This window comes from Azolla caroliniana, unplaced genomic scaffold (assembly GCF_043228905.1).
Source record: "Azolla caroliniana isolate FFs.n. ecotype wild unplaced genomic scaffold, voAzoCaro1.0.p SCAF_11, whole genome shotgun sequence".
Taxonomy (NCBI): Eukaryota; Viridiplantae; Streptophyta; class Polypodiopsida; order Salviniales; family Salviniaceae; genus Azolla; species Azolla caroliniana.
The window spans coordinates 22,002,161-22,021,261 of record NW_028230446.1 but is presented as its reverse complement, the minus strand read 5'-3'; the positions used below and the strand labels follow the sequence as shown (position 1 = coordinate 22,021,261).

General features: G+C 40.8%; 2 protein-coding genes, 1 long non-coding RNA gene, 1 other non-coding gene and 1 pseudogene across 4 annotated transcripts; 4 read left to right on the top strand and 1 right to left on the bottom strand.

The window, feature by feature from the left end:
- Positions 1 to 1,610: 1,610 nt before the first annotated feature.
- Positions 1,611 to 3,386, bottom strand: HSP70T-2 (heat-shock protein 70T-2). The gene has a single exon (XM_087327498.1). The coding sequence runs from the start codon at positions 3,384 to 3,386 to the stop codon at positions 1,611 to 1,613; it is 1,776 nt and encodes a 591-aa protein (XP_087183624.1).
- A 3,463-nt stretch (positions 3,387 to 6,849) lies between these two features.
- On the top strand, positions 6,850 to 9,769 carry LOC147858555 (ATP-dependent zinc metalloprotease FTSH, chloroplastic-like). The gene is made up of 5 exons (XM_087326862.1): positions 6,850 to 8,200; positions 8,337 to 8,583; positions 8,702 to 8,885; positions 9,061 to 9,232; positions 9,353 to 9,769. Exons 1-5 carry the CDS (start codon positions 6,896 to 6,898, stop codon positions 9,572 to 9,574), a joined length of 2,130 nt encoding a protein of 709 aa, XP_087182988.1. The 5' UTR covers positions 6,850 to 6,895; the 3' UTR covers positions 9,575 to 9,769.
- A 3,678-nt stretch (positions 9,770 to 13,447) lies between these two features.
- Positions 13,448 to 13,766, top strand: LOC147858554 (uncharacterized). The gene is made up of 2 exons (XR_015530486.1): positions 13,448 to 13,525; positions 13,656 to 13,766. It is a non-coding gene; the product is annotated as an uncharacterized LOC147858554 (long non-coding RNA).
- Positions 13,767 to 14,555: 789 nt separating this feature from the next.
- LOC147858553 (uncharacterized) lies at positions 14,556 to 15,946 on the top strand (annotated as a pseudogene).
- A 3,052-nt stretch (positions 15,947 to 18,998) lies between these two features.
- On the top strand, positions 18,999 to 19,101 carry LOC147858552 (U6 spliceosomal RNA). Its single transcript, XR_015530554.1, has one exon. It is a non-coding gene; the product is annotated as a U6 spliceosomal RNA (small nuclear RNA).

The following is a 19,101-nucleotide window of genomic DNA, read 5'->3' as shown; positions in this document are numbered from 1 at the left end:
CATCTGTGCTTATCGATCAGCAAGTCATGTCAAATTATATGATGCTGTAGAACTTTGTAATCACAACTTGGAAGGCTATTTTATCTATGCTAAAAGGAAACACGAATCTTTGGCACTTCTATTAATCAAATCATCACTTATTTCCAACACATCACAGGCTATTAATTTAGTAACCAATGAATGACTCACGTTATGGTCTTGAACTTGAATTTATAGTTAATATTATGCCCTAAACCCTAAATCTAGAAAGGATATTACAGTTCAAAGGTTTTACACTAATTTTTTTGTTAGATATGGATTCTTGATTACGATACTCCACAATTGCTTATAATAATTTGATACGAGACAAGGCTTATTAATAATTGGTTTATTAAACCAATACTCTAAGGAATCTGAGGGGTTTGCACTATATCATACTAATTGGCATGTTAGCAAATAGCCAATATTAGAGCTTGAGGAGAGTGAACCATTAAAAATAATAAAAATTGTGGTAGTTAAAACATTGAGGAGAATAAGACATCTCACAACTTGTGGACCTTTTCCCTTTTTGAGTACATGTGAAGGGCCAATGCATTTTGCAATAGTGTCTGTTGACCTACTCTGCATGAAGACCCAGACATAAGAAGGTAATGTCCAAGTTCCATATACAAGAATGACGCCTTTGCTATATTTCCGTCTCATTTATCTAAATTTGAAATATAGTGTAGCATTTTCTTGTTTGTTTGATTGTGGGGCAAAACTAGAAGCGCCAAGGGAAAAAGGGGGGGATGAAGTGAAGTTATTAAGTAAAATTGCGAAGGGATATTGTTAAAATGAGGGAATGGGCCATAGGACGGGATGAACTAGTATTCTCCAAGGGTTTGTTAAAATGTATTCCCCATTGGGGAAACGTTGATGTCTACATAAGGTTTCCAATTATCAAAAAGAGGCGCCCACATTCTATTAGTCGCCCAACATTAACTTGCCATCTTTATGATATATCATGAAAGCAATGCTCATATTTTATTACAATTTCCAATATTAACATGCAATCTTTATGAATCTATGATATACATCAGGGAAAGTATCCAATATTAACTTGCCAAGTGTTTATTATTGGCACTTACCCACTACTAGGAAGGGAAATTTGTCCTAATAAGATGTCCAATATTATAAAAGAAGAAAGAGTTTAAGATATCTAGAATATAATAGAAACGGAAATACAACATCAATGAATTTCAAGTCTCCAAGACGTAAAAACACAAACGCAAACCCAAACCTATGTGAAAACAACACATAATATCTTCACTAATTAAAATCCAATGAAGAGAGGTCCGGTCCATATTGGGCATGTTCTACATTTGCATGTGATTATAAATAAGTACAAACGAGTATAGTGAAGAATCTTACAATCTTCATTGGACCTTCCAATTCTATGTAAACAATACCTCCGAAAGGAAAGGAAAGGAAACCACCGCCTACATTTTTTACTTGGGGAAATGAAGATCCACCACCACCACGTACATTAAGGCTAAGACTAGTAGCCCCCTCATCATCATCAAAGTATTCAATCAAGCAATAGGGCTAATCTTGAAATTTGAACAGCAGTTTATATGTAACACTTAAAGACTTTATTGATGACTAGAAGGTACCCCTTGATTGGGGTTGGGGTGCACATGATCAAGCTCGAGCAAAGAACCTTGTCTACTTAAAATTGCATCGGCACACCATCCATGCCCATCATCCATGGTCGGCATTCTCACCTCCACAAGGGGCACCACCGACTTCTCAATACCTGGCATGCACACTCCTGCCACAACCCGAAGTACATCCGACGCATCCACATCCATGCAAACATTGATGAGCGGCACCCTAGCGGGCGCGGGAGGGATCCCTATAACCTTAAAAAACCCTAGCAAATGATTCTGGTTGGCTTTCGCCGACTCCCCCTCATAAACAATGATGAGGCCTTCTTCTTGGTTCTCATGCTTGGTTGTCACCACGATGTCCCTCCTCCCCGGGATCGCCACATTCTTATGCAAGATCGGCACAAATTCGTTGTTGGTAAGCCTTATACCAAGGCTATGAGGCATAGCTTGGATTGTCAGAAGATCTAACATACCCGACGGATCTGTCGTGCCAGAGGCTATGGCACCCTCCAGGGCCGCCCCACAGACGGCTGCCTCTAAAGGATCCACTCCTTCATAGAAGGGCTTTCCACCACATACCTTCCGTATCAGATCCCTTACAGCTGGTATATTGCTGCACCCCCCTGCAAGGATGACATCGTCCAGATTCTCTGCGCGAACCTGCGCTTGGTGCAGGCATTGGAGGGCCAATGCTTCACACCTCTTGAGGATTTCGGCATTCACATGCTCAAACTCTTCTCGTGTGACGGTTTTCGATAGCTGCGTCCCCTCGATTTCGCATTCGATGAGAGCAGTAGGAGCATGCGACAAGGTGTGCATGGCCTTCTCTGCTATGGGCCTAAGGATTGAAGAGAATTTGGAGACTAGATGATGATGCTGTTTGTACTTAGTCTCTAGGGATGGATCTAAGCCTGCAAGGACATGGTTGATGAGATTACGGAGCATGGATTCTCCTCCAATGCTATCCCCAGTGATAGCTCGGATTTGCGAGACTCCACCAGCAGTGGTGGCGACGGCCACATCACAAAAGCAAGCCCCCATGTTGAAGATAAACCCGTTTTTCTCGATCCCGCTACCCATGTTCCCATGGCTAGCTTGTTCTTGTCTTTGTGCATAAACCAGCGCAACTGCAGTGGGCTCTGGCATGAGCCTTAAGACTTGGAGGCCGGCCATGGCACATGCCCTCTCGAGGCGGGTTTCCTGGAACCGGCTGAAAGAAGCCGGCATGGTGAGGACAGCCGATCTCACGGGGCGCCCTAATTGCGCCTCAGCCATGGCCCGAATCTCCATCAGGACTATGGCAATCACCTCTTCGGGCGTGGTGGATCGCCAAACCCCGCCCACCAGGGTTGCCAAGAATGGGCGGACACCGATCTCGAGGGTTTGCACAAGGAATGGGCAATAATTCTTGAAACTCTGCACGATGTGGTCGGTATCGACGCGGCCCACCAGGCTCTTGGTGTAGAAGATCACGCTTCCCGAGGCGAGCTCGGCATCAGAGATCACGGAGCTCACCCCGCTGCACGGGATGCGATCGGGATTGAAGAGGACGTGCGAGGGCATGCGTTTGAGGCCGATCGTGTTGCCTAGAACCTCAACTTGAGACTTTTCGCTACTCCAAACCGCCACCGAACAGAAGTTGGACCCAAAATCGATCCCAACTGCCGACTCGATCTGAGGTGCCGATGTGCCCGAGTCCTCGCCTCCACCGCCAGCATCACTGTCAGAGGCGACGATATAACTAGATGGGTTGGCCATGGATGAGCTGATTGATGATAAACAGGATAATATGATTTAGAGAAGGTTATGGTATGGGGTTTTCTATAGTATAACTATAGAGAGGGGGGGCCGGGCTAGAAAGGGTGGGAGGGATTGCTATAAATGTGAGCTTGGCTATGGCGCTTCTTCTATCTAGTCTGTTGTTGGCTGGCTGGCTGGTGGTTATATGGAAGAGTCCAGAAGGCGCTACAACAACTTTTATCATTTGATGATTATAAATGCTTGCATTTTGGAAAGTTTTTTTGTTTCCTTTCCTAATCAATCATTATGTAGTATTTTGCTCAAAACCCATTTTCCTTTTGTCACCAAATGAAGAAGTGTGCCCCTCCCTCACAAGTATATAGACTCGAAGTCCGGGCCTCAAGAATCCATGCCACTTGATCATGTCGACCAAATCCATCGTGTCCCCGCCCACCCCACCCCATCCCATGCAACAGGGGCACACTTATTGACCATGATTCATGCCGTACTTTAGGCGAATAGACAACTAGCTCCTTCCTATATGCCATTTTCATTGTTCATTCATCGCAATGTAGTAAGTAGGTCATTGGTGTCCCAACTTTTTGATGCTCCAACCACTCGAAATCTTTTAGACATTCAAGTTGTTCCTTGAGAAGTTTTCATGCCAAAGTTAATTGGGAGAAGTCATCACCTCAGACGCTTGATTCAAGAAATTTGTGAACAACATGGAGAAAGTGTAAGATTTCATTGTGTACAATGACAATCATCATCCTCTCAATGAAAGAGTCATCATAGGACGTCCATGTTATTCGAGAAGTTCTCACATCAAAGGTACTTGGGACCTATCATAACCTACTTTTGGTTCCAAAAATCCTTAAATGACTTAATCATATTAGCATAAGAAGAACATAATGTCAACATGCAATTCGTACCATAAATGAATCAAGTTTAGACGTTGTCTTCATTGAACTATCACAATCTTTCCCATTGCTATTTATTCTTTTTGGTTCTTTTGTAAACGTTTTTGATAATAAATATATGCTCCGATTAAATTTGATTTGTACGATCCCTTCATTCAATGTGCCTTACAAAACATCATATTACATTTGCAAAGTTTCAACGTGATTAGGCCCATAAACTAGTTATTGTCCCAACTTACCATTTCTTATAATAAAATTAAGTGCAGTGATCCTTGCCTCTTTGCTCTAAGATTGATCCTTCCATTTTTAGCCCACCATCACTAGTTGATGTAGTTTTGTGTAAACCCTCACCATGTAACCAAACATGACCTAGTGGCTACTAGTTGGATGATCCTCGTTTCCTAGAAAGATACTACAAGAGTTCAAGCTCGGGTGGAAACTATGGTGGCTATATGAAATGACCGGTACACCTTTAAAAAGGTTACATATACTATATGACATTAAAGTATTCGTAGCGGTAGTATGTGGAGATTGAAGTTGCAAATTGACAATGAAGTTAAATGTTCCCTCATCATGTTGACTCATACCATAATAAGCAGTATTTTGGAATGACATCTATTGGACCATCATCACAAGCTTGATGCAATGCAAGGACTCCCTTGAATGGGATGTTATCTCTCACTACTGATAGATGAACTCCCAATGAAGTGGAATGAGGATGCCAATGATAGAAAATTGCACTACCATGACATTCTATACATCCAATATATTTGGACACCTTCAACGAAGTAAGGACTTGCACCCAACTACATATTCTCACTCCCCATGTTATGTAATGCGAGAAGGTATTTGACCTCCTCCACACTTATGATGGTATGCTCGTGAAATCAAGAATTGAATGTGGAATGGGCTTGCTAGATCAAACCACATTTGTAAACCTTGGCCTAATTAGGCAAATGCATACGAGGAGAATCTCACCCCTATGGTGTATTCAACATTAACTACCATTGAACAACAACAATTTTCATTATACGTCGCCACATTCACCAATGTCCCACAACTTGTCCAAGTGGGCTTGTTTGAGTGTGGAGTTTGTTGTTGACTCATTGTTTGTTGGACTTGTCCTATATGTCTGCAAATCTAGCATTGAGGATTACACTACATTAAAATGGATGACCACATAATGCACATTGTCCAACATTGTCCTTCCCTTTGGTATGCGCTACCAATGTGCCTTATCCTATGCTTTGTGGTGGTTAGGTGCCTTGAAAACTCTTCATGTTTGGGAACTTTTACTCCGTGCTATGTTTCTCATAGGTGCATATCCCATGTAGGCACACATACACAATCACATGATGTGGATTTGAATTGGAGTTGATCAATGGCTTTGGAAGTAGCGCCACAACCTGCAAACAATAAAACCACAAGAGGCTCCAAGGAATGGATGCTCTCCCCATATTGTTGATAATCTCTCTCTTATTTTTTGGATTGCTTATGACATTGAACTTCTTACGAACATTCTCAATATGATCTTATAGAGTTGTTTTCCTCTAGGATACTCGACTACAATATTCTTATGGATTGGGGATGCTCACCATGACATATTTTATATTCATTCATTGTGGAATCTTGAATGTTGCATGTTTCCCCTAAAGGACATGCTTCTGACTACTTAATGAGTAGGTCTGGCTCCTTTGTGAAGTACAATAAGTTGTCCAAAAAGTGGCACTTCTGTTTTATGGCGATTCTTGGGTTCCGAACCAATCATCTTCGGGATGCAACTTTAAATACCAAGCATGCCTTACCCAATTTGGGCATCCGAAGTCGTAGATGGCACAATCAACGAGTTGTTGTGGTTCTTCGGAGTTTCCATGTGTGATTGTGCTACTTGCTTGTAGAGTTTGACATCAATGTCAAAGTCCCCTTCTTCGAATACCTTACCTCGTCCTCTATATTTATGCTTGGCAAGTTGGCTCCATAAGTTAATGAGTTCACTTCTCACTAATCTCCTTTGCAACTAGGTGGATCACATAATTCCCTTCGAGACAACCTCTACACAAAAAATCCATACGCACCCCAAATGTTTGTTTGGGTGACTTGTACCTTGTGTCCTCAAATCATATCATAGTGGCAACCCAAAAGGAATCTTTTTGATGAACATTGTGTCCCATCTTGGATTGATCATTCATCTCATAGCCAGTCGTGACCTTTTTGCCTAAGATCACTTTGCGTCACATCGCATTACAAGGAGGCTTGAGAGAGGGATTGGAAAAGAGAAGGGGGGGGGGGGGGGGGTCGTGGAGTGGAGAGGACCTTGAGAGTCCCAAGGGAGAAGATCTCCATGCGTATGGAAGCCACGTGGCAAATGGTGAGTGATAACACGTGGCGCACAAGATAGAGCAGGAAAGAGAGGTTTTGATTATTAAGAGAAATTTCATGACCAAGGGAAGGGAATGGAGAGAGAACACATGTGTGTCTATAGACTACATATTGTATGTACATTGTATATATATATATAGAGAGAGAGAAGGAGAGCGAATTCTGAACTCTTCTTCCCTTCCTTCTTCACCGTGGTAGGTACTCTGCCCTACTTTGTCCTTCTTTCTTATGGCTATGGCGACGGGATGCTCTGCAGCTCTTCGTTCATCTTTCCTTCCCTTCCACCCACTCCTATCGTCTTCTTCTTCTTCTTCTTCATCTCCATCTTCTTCTTCTCATTCTTGGAATGTTTGTCGACTCCCCTGTTTTCGCATTGTAGTCAGCCACGGATCAATTGGCATTAAGCTTCCTGCTGTGGCGGCTTTAGCTGCCATCTCGTCGCTCCCTTCGTTAGCAGCAGAACCGCCTCTTCCGGCCCCGGAATCACAACCGATCCTCCAATCACAACAACCTGACAGGCAAACCCTACCCTCGCTAACAGGAGCCTCCCTTACGGCCCCACCCATCAAATCATCAGACCTCCCCGAGGGCACCCAATGGCGTTACGGCGAGTTCCTGAATGCCGTGAAGAGAGGGAAGATAGAGAGGGTTCGGTTCAGCAAAGATGGGTCCACTCTCCAACTCAGCGCTACAGATGGGCGACGTGCTAATGTGACCCTGCCCAATGACCCTGACCTCATCGATATCCTGGCAATGAACGGGGTCGACATCTCAGTTTCAGAAGGTGAATCCAACAACAACAACTTGTTTAGTGTTCTGGGAAACCTTCTCTTCCCTATCCTTGCATTTGGTGGGCTATTTTTGTTATTTAGAGGGGGTCAAGGGGGGGCAGGCGGTGGAGGACCTGGTGGCTTGGGCGGCGGCGGCCCCATGGATTTTGCCCGATCCAAATCGAAATTCCAAGAGGTTCCTGAGACAGGAGTTGTTTTCGCTGATGTCGCTGGTGCCGATCAAGCCAAGCTCGAGCTTCAAGAAGTTGTAGATTTCCTTAAAAACCCAGATAAGTATACCAGCCTTGGTGCAAAGATACCCAAAGGTTGTCTCCTTGTAGGACCCCCAGGTACTGGAAAAACGCTACTCGCTAGGGCGGTTGCTGGTGAGGCTGGAGTTCCATTCTTCTCTTGTGCCGCCTCGGAATTCGTAGAGCTCTTTGTTGGTGTAGGGGCATCTCGGGTTCGAGACCTCTTTGAGAAGGCTAAGGCTAAGGCCCCTTGTATAGTCTTCATTGATGAGATTGATGCCGTGGGTAGACAAAGAGGCGCGGGTATGGGGGGTGGTAACGACGAGCGAGAGCAAACTATCAACCAACTCCTTACAGAGATGGATGGATTTACCGGAAATAGTGGTGTAATTGTGCTTGCAGCTACTAATAGGCCCGATGTTCTCGATTCAGCTCTCCTTAGGCCAGGCCGGTTCGATCGTCAGGTGACGGTAGATAGACCAGACGTTGCTGGTCGTGTGAAAATTCTCCAGGTAACACTAAACTCTAAATGAATCCGAAACTCCTAAGATTAACCCACATCTAGATCTTTAAGCCTAAAGCTGAACCCTAAATCTATTTAAAGATTTATATCCGATGCCTAAACATTGTGTTTGTGAACATATACAGGTTCATTCTCGTGGCAAAGCTTTGGCCAAAGATGTGGATTTTGACAAGATCGCTAGGCGTACACCAGGTTTTACTGGAGCCGATCTTCAAAATCTCATGAATGAGGCTGCCATTCTTGCTGCGAGAAGAGATTTGAAAGAAATAAGCAAAGATGAGATCGCTGATGCTCTTGAAAGAATCATTGCTGGCCCCGAAAAGAAGAATGCAGTTGTTTCGGAAGAGAGAAGAAAGCTTGTTGCATACCATGGTAAGGATATTATAAGTGGATCTATTGTGCTTTCCTTAATAATCAATGGTAGAAGATTTGTCCGGAGTGACAGGAAACTCTGGGAAAATTCTCACTTTTAAATGTGATATACTTCCAGAGGCCGGACATGCTCTTGTCGGTGCCCTAATGCCGGAATACGATCCAGTAGCAAAGATTTCAATCATTCCACGTGGTAGTGCTGGAGGCCTTACATTCTTTGCCCCCAGTGAGGAGAGGCTGGAATCAGGGTTGTATAGCCGAAGCTACCTTGAAAATCAGATGGCAGTTGCATTGGGAGGACGGTGAGGATATAAATTAATTTTGTTTGCGTATATGTGCATGTGCATGTATATGTATATGTATTATGTATTATGAATTATGTATATGTACATCAGACCAGAAAGGGAATGCTTACATTTACTCATGGACATCTTCAGTGGACTGATGTTCTGATCAAATATTTTCTACTCTTAACAGGGTTGCTGAAGAAGTAATATTTGGAGCGGAGAATGTAACAACGGGTGCTTCCAATGACTTCCAACAGGTTTCTCGGGTGGCGAGGCAGATGGTTGAGAGATTTGGCTTTAGCAAAAAGATTGGACAAGTTGCCCTTGGAGGTGGTGGAGGAAATCCTTTCCTAGGACAACAAGTGAGTGACATTTTTTGTGCAGAAAACTTTATTTGTTTTCACTAACTAGCTAGCAATCAATGATAATGCGTTTACTCTATCCAGGTTTCTTTTGATACTAAATGGGCGTTTCTTTCATAGGTCTCTCAACAATCTGACTACTCTATGGCAACTGCGGATATAGTCGATTCCGAAGTGCGGGAGCTTGTTGAGAAAGCATATGTGAGAGCAACAGATATCATCACTAAACACATCGACATCTTGCATAAGTTGGCTGATTTGTTGCTGGAGAAGGAGAGTGTGGATGGTGAAGAGTTCATGAGTCTGTTCTTGGAAAACCAAGCCGAATTATACGTTTCCTAGCCGTTAATGGTACCATGTATATTGTGATGTCACTTAAAATTTTTATTCTTTTTGTATTAAAAACCATCGTTCTCTCGATGATAGTGTATATGCTTAGTATAACATATTTTCTCAACGAAATGTGTATATGCTTATTATAACATTTTATAATAGACTATCACAAGGCAATTTGATAAGAAATCCAATTTATAACAAGTGGACATGGTCTTACATTGTCTTCTTCTTGAGTAGAGAAAGATATCCCAAGTACTTTGGGGGGGTTATATGCAAATCGGTGTATACCTTCATGAATAGGCGAAGAGAATTAACAGAATGCATATTGTATACCTATGTGGTTGTAATGCACAATGTTAAGAATGCTGACGGATGCTCAACTTTTGACAAGTTATTTTTTTCATTTATCACTACCAAGTTAAGATGGAGAATGATGCATTGGTTGCCATACGCTTGAGATAAATAGATAACCATTTGGTGCCACTAAAGATTGACACAAATTCTAGAGTCTAGACAATAATGATACTAAAGAGGGATCATTGATCAATAATGTTTGATACAATAATATTCCCTTCACATGCTTCCATAACATACACAAGCCCACTTTCTTCATTGTTTTAGTGCCATGGGTATCTCATCCTAACATATTCCGATGCTCAATCAAATTGGTTTTTTCCTTTGAGAACGTACTTTACACTCATAAGTTTCATTTGATTTATTTTCATACTGACACCTTGTAATTCCAATCCCTTTTGGATTGGGGCATTCATAACCTAATAATTGTCTTGTTTCTTTAACTTCCAAAGTATTGTTTTGCAGTTACTTAAAAGTTTTCTACATTCATGCTACATTAAAATTAGAATGGATGGTTGATGGATTAGAATGAATGTTGAGAAGTGGTTGCATGTAATCATGGTGATGATATGTTTAATGAGTACCTAATGAAGATAATGTCTAAATGTAGATAATTGATTGCAACTAGTCATGGTAACAATGTGTTTGATGAGTACTCTTTGAAGATGATGATTGGGATTGTGGCATTGTTCTTAGCCTTCATGATGTAGGTCTATGCAATGGTTGTTCAGGGAAATAACATGATTTGGAACACTTAGAGCTTGTTATTTGGGGTAAATACAAATGTGAAGGCAATATCGTTGTATATATTCCAGCACTCGGTGTTTGTTGATATTTGGGGTCAATACAAATGTGACAACAATATCAATGTGATTAGTTATTGAGATCTTCATTATTACACTCGGTGCTTATTGATATTTAGGGTCAATACAAATCAAGAAGCAATATCAATGTGATTAGTATTGGAGATCCACATTGCTAGAGCTTGTAGATGACCCCATAATACATTGAGAAATGAATGGTGATATAGATGCTTATTGGCAAGCTTGTAACAAATGCATATAGACACAAATGATCAAACGGATAATAAGCATACAATCAAGCCATGGTATCCATAGCTTATTAGGATAGTTACTTGCAAACCAATTTAATCGATCCTTATACTTGTGGATGAGCTTAGTATTTTCCTTCACAATTTAGTGTCAAGATGTATTTGATGTCAATGTGGTGACACATAGTGCCATTGTTGATGCTTGACAAGGTCCTCGACGATACTTGTATTTATTGAATTTGTAATCAGAAGTCAGTATACCATTCTTAGCCTTCCATATGTCATTGGAATGCATCAAAGGCAACTTGATTGGAATATTCTTTGGAATATTCTTTGTCGCAATTTCCAGAAGACCACTCGTTTAAAACACACAAAAAACCAAGAAAGGTAAAGGTACAAATACCGCTAGAGTACAATATTTATTAAATCATATTTGTCATTTGACAGTAATTCATTACTCCAAGATCAATGGATCTCCATCAGATTGTTGAGTGTAACCATTATTATGTGACTGTATGAATATATGCATCTTAAGGCTAACATTATTATTTTGTTCCTAAGAGAATGTCTTGTTACCATCATTGAAACTAAGAAGGATTCCCTCATATACATATTGAGACCTATCAATCCTCTTCGTGCATAGTCTTCATGAATATTGAAAATATGCTAAAACGTTTGCCAGCAAGACATATCATTATGGCCTATCCATTTTGAACTTGATAAGTAATAGCATAAGTAGGATCACATCTTCATTCCATATCCTCTTTTGGAATTACCAAGAGTCAACTACTCCTCTCTTTGGTTCCAATTTGGTATAGGATTCTTCTTGTATTCAGGTAGATAGTTCATTTTACGTAGCTGTTCTCGATAAATACTCTGGGCATTTGCTTTGATTTGGGTAGATATGCTTTGCTCTGATAAATGTTCTTATTCCGAGTAGATTCCCTCACTCTGAATAGATATTAACAGAAATCTCCTGTGTCCTAGAAGATGACGTTAGATCACACCCATGCTCTCAGGCGCTTCTAAAGTCCTACGAATCCAAAATCAAGTCAACAAAGCTACAATTAGTGACCTCAGTTCAGGTAGCAGGAAATATAATACTGGGATAGGGTGGCCAGCACTATTGCAAGGCCATGTAATTATCATCTCACTTCCAAAGATGGTCCAACTTCAAAAACACATTCTCATTATAGGTGCTCTTCATTTTGGGTGCATGCTCGAGTGTAAACTCTTACTCCAAGTGAATGCATAGATTTTAATAAATTTTCATTTTGTAGTTAGACTCTATGCCCATATTATACTTCATCTAGTGAACCTGGTGAACCTATTCACTGGGGTTTCTCTTTTCTGATGTTGGTGTTTTTACTTCCCTCTTCCATTAGAAACATGAATCTCTTGATCTGTTTCTGTTATCATCACTTCCTGATTTATTGTCTACATCTGGTGGGTCATGTACAATAGTTTGTACTGCTTGAGATTTCCCAGTGGATTTCTCACCCCATCGTTCCATCATTGGAAACCATGCATGTATTGGTCTTACTCCATTTACTTCACAAGCCTTTATTTAAAGTGATGTTACTTTGTTCCTAGTTTATCCCAATCTCTATAGCTACTGCAAGTTCCAGACGTTAACAAGGTTGTTATTGTTATAGACTCGAGTTTTTTTTTAATTGGTGTACGATATTATACACTTAATTTAAGTTTATATTTAACACTCTCTTCTTCTTTTTTATCGGGTTTCGAGTGATGGTTTGACCATGGTCATCACAGCCATGGGAGTTCTCAACGCTTGTATCATGATTAACACTTAGTTATTTCTACCAATATTTTCAATCTTTCGACACATGTTTTCTTTTCAAGTTGCCTGAGCATACCCTTTCACTGAATAAATCTTGCGATGTTTTTTCCAAGCTGCTAGGTGTTTCTACCAATGAGTCTAAGGATGCTTTATAACTTGTATGAATTCTATCCCAGTTGGGTGCAAGCTCTAACTCCATTCTTGCATGCAGATTTGCACTAAAGAATACACTTTTCCATATTTTGGTGCGCCACATTTGAACCTAGGCTTGTTTATATTGTCATTCAATATGCGAAAGCTCTTGACTCTTGAACTTATGGTGAGCACTCCAGACTTGTTCTTCGATCTTTTTGCTATCTTCAACATTCTCATTAATGAACTCTTACGGACCTGTCAGAGGCCGTCCCTATCTCTTGCAGATCGGGGTAGCTCTTGAACCATGCCCGACATAGGCTTCTCACAACCTAATCTAACATCGGATACTTGTACTCTTGGTGTTTTGGCCCTCAACATTATGGCACACATCAATTTTTCATTGATTACAAATGCAGATGCTCTAAACTTGATCCTTGTCTCTTTCCCGTTTCAATTGGGTCAAGATTGTTCTTGAATCCAGCTGAACAATTGGCTTTCACAGCATTCTTGATATTTCAATTTCAATAGTCTTGGATCTTTGTATATTTAGGACAGTCAATTTGAAGTTGCTCCCTTCAAGGACTTATTCCATTGTACTCCCCCAGCGTTGCCTTCAGTTCTTTCGTTTTGTCTTCCTTTGGGTCTATGTTTGGGCCTTTATATACATCACCAACTAAAAAGATTGTATATTTAGGACAATAATATTGAAGACTTATTCTTTTGTAATCCCCTAGCATTCCCTTCAGTTCTTTTCGTTTTGTCTTCCTTTGGGTCTGTGTTTGGGACATTGAGTGGATCTTCTCAAAAGGTGATGTTCAATTGTCAAGGCAAATCTTGGGTAGCCCAATCTCCAAGAATTTTTTAAAAAGCTGATAGGCATCAGATAAAGGAAGATTCCTATTGACATCTCTTCCTTGACCAAAGCTTTCTATTATGAAAGGCTCTCATTGCTAAACCATCAATTGAAGATTGCAGTTGGTCATTTTATAGATTCAATTTCATTACATTGCTTACATTATAGAAGGGCATTAAATTTGAAGGACATTTCAACCATAATCTCTCATCACCATGTCATTGACTAGATTTTAAATGTCAGCTAAGCTTCAAACTTTCACAAGTTTACTAACTAAGCTTCAATAGATAGAAATGTTCAGATTGAGTCCATCCCTTTCATTTAATTTATAGCCAATACAACAAAATATCCTCTATTATTCTTGCTGAGCCCGTCAATCAATGCATATGATATGTAGCTCTACTTGCAATATGTAGCTCTCTAAGGATCATACTGATGTTCTCTGCTCTCATCCCAACAGAACCTATTTAATTCTATTGAATGCTGTCATATCCTGCTTGGAATATTTTCAGCGAACTAAACACTTCATATTCTTCACTCTACTATCACCCACTCTATTCGGTCTCTATATAGATGAGGTATCTCATTACATAGAGAGATTCAGAAGTTTGGGAGCATGCCTAGCAGGTATAGTTATACAAATATTACTATATGCTGATGATATTGTGCTGATTTCTGACTCTCCAGAGAGCCTACCAAGACATCTCAATGCCTTAAAACTATTTTGTACTAACAAAGGTCTGTCAATAAACATGGATAAAACTAAAGTGATGGTGTTCAAAACCACTCAAACATGGGTAACTAGATCAGAACCATAATTCTTCTTGGGGGAGGAAAAGGTGGAATATACACACACTCCTACACATACCTAGGAGTAACATTTACAGGGCCTAGGTTCTCCGTACGGGAGGCTGCTTGTGCCCGACTTTCTCATGGATATGCAGCCCTTGGTGCTCTCGAGAGACAATGTGCACATTTGCAGTTCCAAGAGCCACGAACTAAGTTGTGGTTATTTGATACACTGAGAGACCACTAGTGTCAATGATTGCTCACATGATCAGGACCAAAGCATCAGTGGCCCATGATATAATCCGGGCAGAGATGGGAGCAGCACCTATAATCACCGAGGCATTGTCCCTATCAGTGACATGTATCCAACATCTTTGGGAGCTCCCGAAACGAAGGTACCCAAGGTTGGCACTTATGTCATCAAGACAACTGGCTGAAAATGGAGACATTCATTGTTGGTATGCTGAAATGCAGCAATGGTTCGAGTCGCATGGCATGAGTATAAATGCACTACCCCCATTCCAATATAGCTTGGACTCTCCCCATCTAAATATGACCGAAGTGGAAACGAATAGAGTGATCCGAACTGATATTATTAACTTGGAAAACAAGATAACATGGATCAGCCCCAAAATTTCACTTGGTACGAAGATGGCCCACTACAAGACACACTTCTTACACACATCAGAGGAAGGATTCATCATCAGGCCACCTTATATGGTCATACATCTATTCTATGTGTTGTGCAATGTGATAGGGCAGCTGAGAACTTCATCACATCAATTAGAGACTGAGGTAGGCAGATATAAACGTATACTGATAGAAGAAAGAATTTGCCAATTGTGTCATCAAGGAGTGGATTCTAAAGAACACTATGTTTGTCACTGTAGTGTCTTTTATGAAATCAGAGGGAGATACCGTTGCCTCTTTAAACAAAGCTTTGGCCCACTACGCACTGTAATGGAAAATGAGGACCAATAGTGCCTAGGACTTTTCTTGCTAGAACTCAAGAGACATAGGGAAAAGTTGTTAAAGGACAATAATACAGCCACACAAGCTCATGCACAAAGGACAATCACAACTTTCTTTAGCCCCATCACTCCTACTAATGATATGGGTCAATCAAGGGATACACAAATGGGCTACCGACCAGGACATAACAAAGGGGTTACAATAGATCGGGCAATAGCAATTTGCCGTGCACGTAGGCCCTGACCCCATGGACCACGTCCACAGCACCCTTGTCATCGACAAATAAAGACCATTATCTCCTGCCATCGCAGGTGCTTCCCTTGCTTCGGAGACCTCTCCATGCTGGATCGACCTATGCTAGAGATCTTTCGAAGACAATTTACAATATTTCTAACATGAGAATCTCACATGTGCCAAAAACTAGATTCCCTCATCTGTTTTTTCTTATTTATTTTTATATTTACTGACGGGACAACACTTAAGATGTAATCTCTTGTTTGTTCTTATAGGCCATTTTGGCCTCTCAAAAGACGTTAATATATCTTTCTTTCTTTCTACTGTTTTTTTTTGACTTATCGGAAGACTAAGGGAGGTGGATGCTACTTTATTGCACATAAAACCACACTCTTAAGTTAGCCTAAAGAGCTCAAAAGATATTACCACCTCTCTCTAAAAAATCCATCATAGTATCTAAGGCAACTTTATCCACGTGAATATGTTTACTGATCATTTCTTTATCCATCAGAGATGGATTTAATGATAACATCAAGCTTGGATCATACAGTGTGAGTTTCTTTACATAAGTACCATAACTCCAAGCACTACACCGCGAGCTATTAGTACCTCTTAGAAGAGCTCAATTGCATAGTCAATCCGCCCAGTTTTATAAAACATGTACTACTAAATTTGTAGTTATCTGAAGAGCAATCTTTAAGACTCACTTCTCAGAACATTATAGCCTCATCTATATTTCCTCTCCTGCATTAATGGTTTTACCACTATAATGTAAACAACTATAAAGCAATTATATCCGTATCTTAACATGGCTTACTGAGCTCTGTGAGGCTCTTCTTCCCAGTGTCAAGTCAAGAGGCACTAGTACAAGGGATGTGGATATTGGAGCAACGAGGCCAATTCCACTAATGGATTTTGTGATGCCCAGGAAGGAAAGTTTCAAGAACCATGAGAATCTTTTCCAGTGGCCCCCAATTTCCAGAATGGCAGAGCCCAAGAAATATATATTTTTTATCAACCATATATATTGATCCTCTGATGGCCGGCCAGCCAGCCAAAAGGTGCTAAATAGAGCTCCCATGCAGACCTCGAACTGAACCGAACACACCAAAGGGAAACGAGATGTTTCGCAAAGAACCATTACTCAAGAAAGGATTTTTTTATTGATCATACCTATTGATTCTCTGATGGCCAACCAGTCAAAAGGTGCTCAATAGAGCTCCCATGCAGACCTCAAACCAGACCCACTAAAGGGAAGTGACAAGGAACCATGAATAGAATACCAGACGTAGTCATTAGCTCCTCCAGATCCATGGAAATAAGTTAAACTCATGTAAAGAATTAAAAAGATAAAACTCCTCTTGATCTTGATCTTGAGGTTGACATTTGTCGGAGCATTGATAGTATCCTAAACACAGATGACATTCATGTAATAAATCTTGAGCCAACAGTAGCACATCATATGGCTCTCTTTCTCCCCGGAGGGAATCTCTGAAGGAGCCATTATACGGCCAGATAAGTGCATCTTCATAGAGAAAAGCATCTCCTCTGACAACCTTGGTCGAATAGTTCTCTAATCTTCATACCAACAAAGTATTTTGTATCATTAAAAGCTCCTAAAAGTATGTCTATCTCCATTAATAAGATCTCGGCAGCCTTTCTTGAACCAAAGATCTAATTCCTAAATGAATTCGAAAATTTCCGAGGACAATTGAGTCTACCAAATCTTCTGATTCCAGCAGACAAGAGAAGATCAAGTTGATGTGCTTTTATATGGAAATCCACATCGTGCTAGTTTTCAAGAAAAAAAACTGGTAATTTCTCTTCCCCAAAAAACCTACAAAATAAGGCAATTTTCAGAGGTTTTGTACCTTTTTGCTGAAATGGATGGAAAGAATGAAAAAATCCAGGAGTCAGATGTAGCAAGGGATCTGAAAGAAGATACGATGGTGCAATGGGCAAAATGATGGACGGAATCTTGGCCATTCATTGAGTCTATCTTCTTCTTCTTCCTCTAGGTTGCAGTTGCATACTTTCCCAGGTTCCTCCCCTTAAAGCTCTCCTGCATAAGGAGTATGATTGGAGAGTGTATCAGAATTCTGGTTTGTGGCAACAATGATGATGACTATGGTTATCATTATGATTCTGATCATGGAAATATTGATCAGGTTCGCACCCTGATCATTAAGGAGATGGTTTGGTGGGAGCAACAGGGATCATCATTGCCAAAATACTCTCCTCTTTCTTCATTTGTTTTGTTTCTTCATTCCTTAGTTTGCAAAATTATGCTTAAAGAGATGGGTTGGTCGGTGTAGCAGAGATGGAAATGCCCGGAAAGCTCTCCTCTTTCTTCCTTACCTTTGCTCCATGGTTTCCTTTTCTCCTTCTGCTACCATAGGCTGCTGCTGCTCTCTATCTCCGGCGTCAAACTTTCATATTCTTCTTCTTCTGCTCCTGCTCCTGCTGATGATGAAGATGCAGCTACCTATCTCCGCTGTCAGATTTTCATATTCTTCTTGTTCAGCTGATGCTTCTTCTTCTTCATTTTTAAGAGCTGTGGCGGTGATGTCGTACTTCGTTCTTGGTTATCCTTTCGGTGGCACAATTCTTTCTCTTCAGAGAGAAAGGAAGAAGAACAATCACATCACACAATGAATGAGAATGTATGAATGAACGAAGGGATGGATGGATACAATATGTACACAGTATGTACATATACATACATTATACATATATATTGGTGTGTGTAGGAATGCATGGATCATGGGGTAGGTTCACAGAGCACGAAGAAGCCTATCAAACTTTTTAACCTCTTTAGCGTAGCCGATCGGATCGGATCGGAGGAGACCCCTCCTCCTCCTCTACCTCCTTCAGGACATAACCAAGACTCATGAGTCATGACCATAGCCTATATTCACATGCCGATCAAGATCAAACTTCCGTCTCTCACACACACTCGTGCTATCCCACTCCCCATCCCCTCTCTCTCTCTCACACTCATTTTGTTTTATTCACACGATGAAGTTTGAACTCAAGCCTATAGGACTAGCTAGGTAGTATTTGTTGGGATTAGACAACCCAACCACATGGTTGTACATCCTACTAAGATGAATCCACAACATGACCAAAGGAAACAATCAAAACTAGTATTAGCCTACATCAGATTAATCACAAAATACCAAAGATCAAGGATTCTCTATTCACAATTAGATGCACCACAATATAAAAGATATTTCTCTCTCTCCCTTCAAGGACATCTGATAAAATTGGAACGATATAGCGAAGATTAGCATGGCCCCTGCGTGAGGATGACATGCACAAACCGAGAATGCTCTCTCTCTCTC

What these genes read in the sequence shown, in the direction of transcription:
- LOC147858555 (XM_087326862.1), top strand. Translation starts at nt 6,896, where the DNA reads ATGGCTATGGCGACGGGATGCTCTGCAGCTCTTCGTTCATCTTTCCTT. An exon ending in GTCGTGTGAAAATTCTCCAG is followed by an intron (nt 8,201 to 8,336) that starts GTAACACTAAAC and finishes GAACATATACAG; the next exon opens with GTTCATTCTCGTGGCAAAGC. An exon ending in ATCCTTTCCTAGGACAACAA is followed by an intron (nt 9,233 to 9,352) that starts GTGAGTGACATT and finishes TTTCTTTCATAG; the next exon opens with GTCTCTCAACAATCTGACTA.
- HSP70T-2 (XM_087327498.1), bottom strand. Translation starts at nt 3,386, where the DNA reads ATGGCCAACCCATCTAGTTATATCGTCGCCTCTGACAGTGATGCTGGC.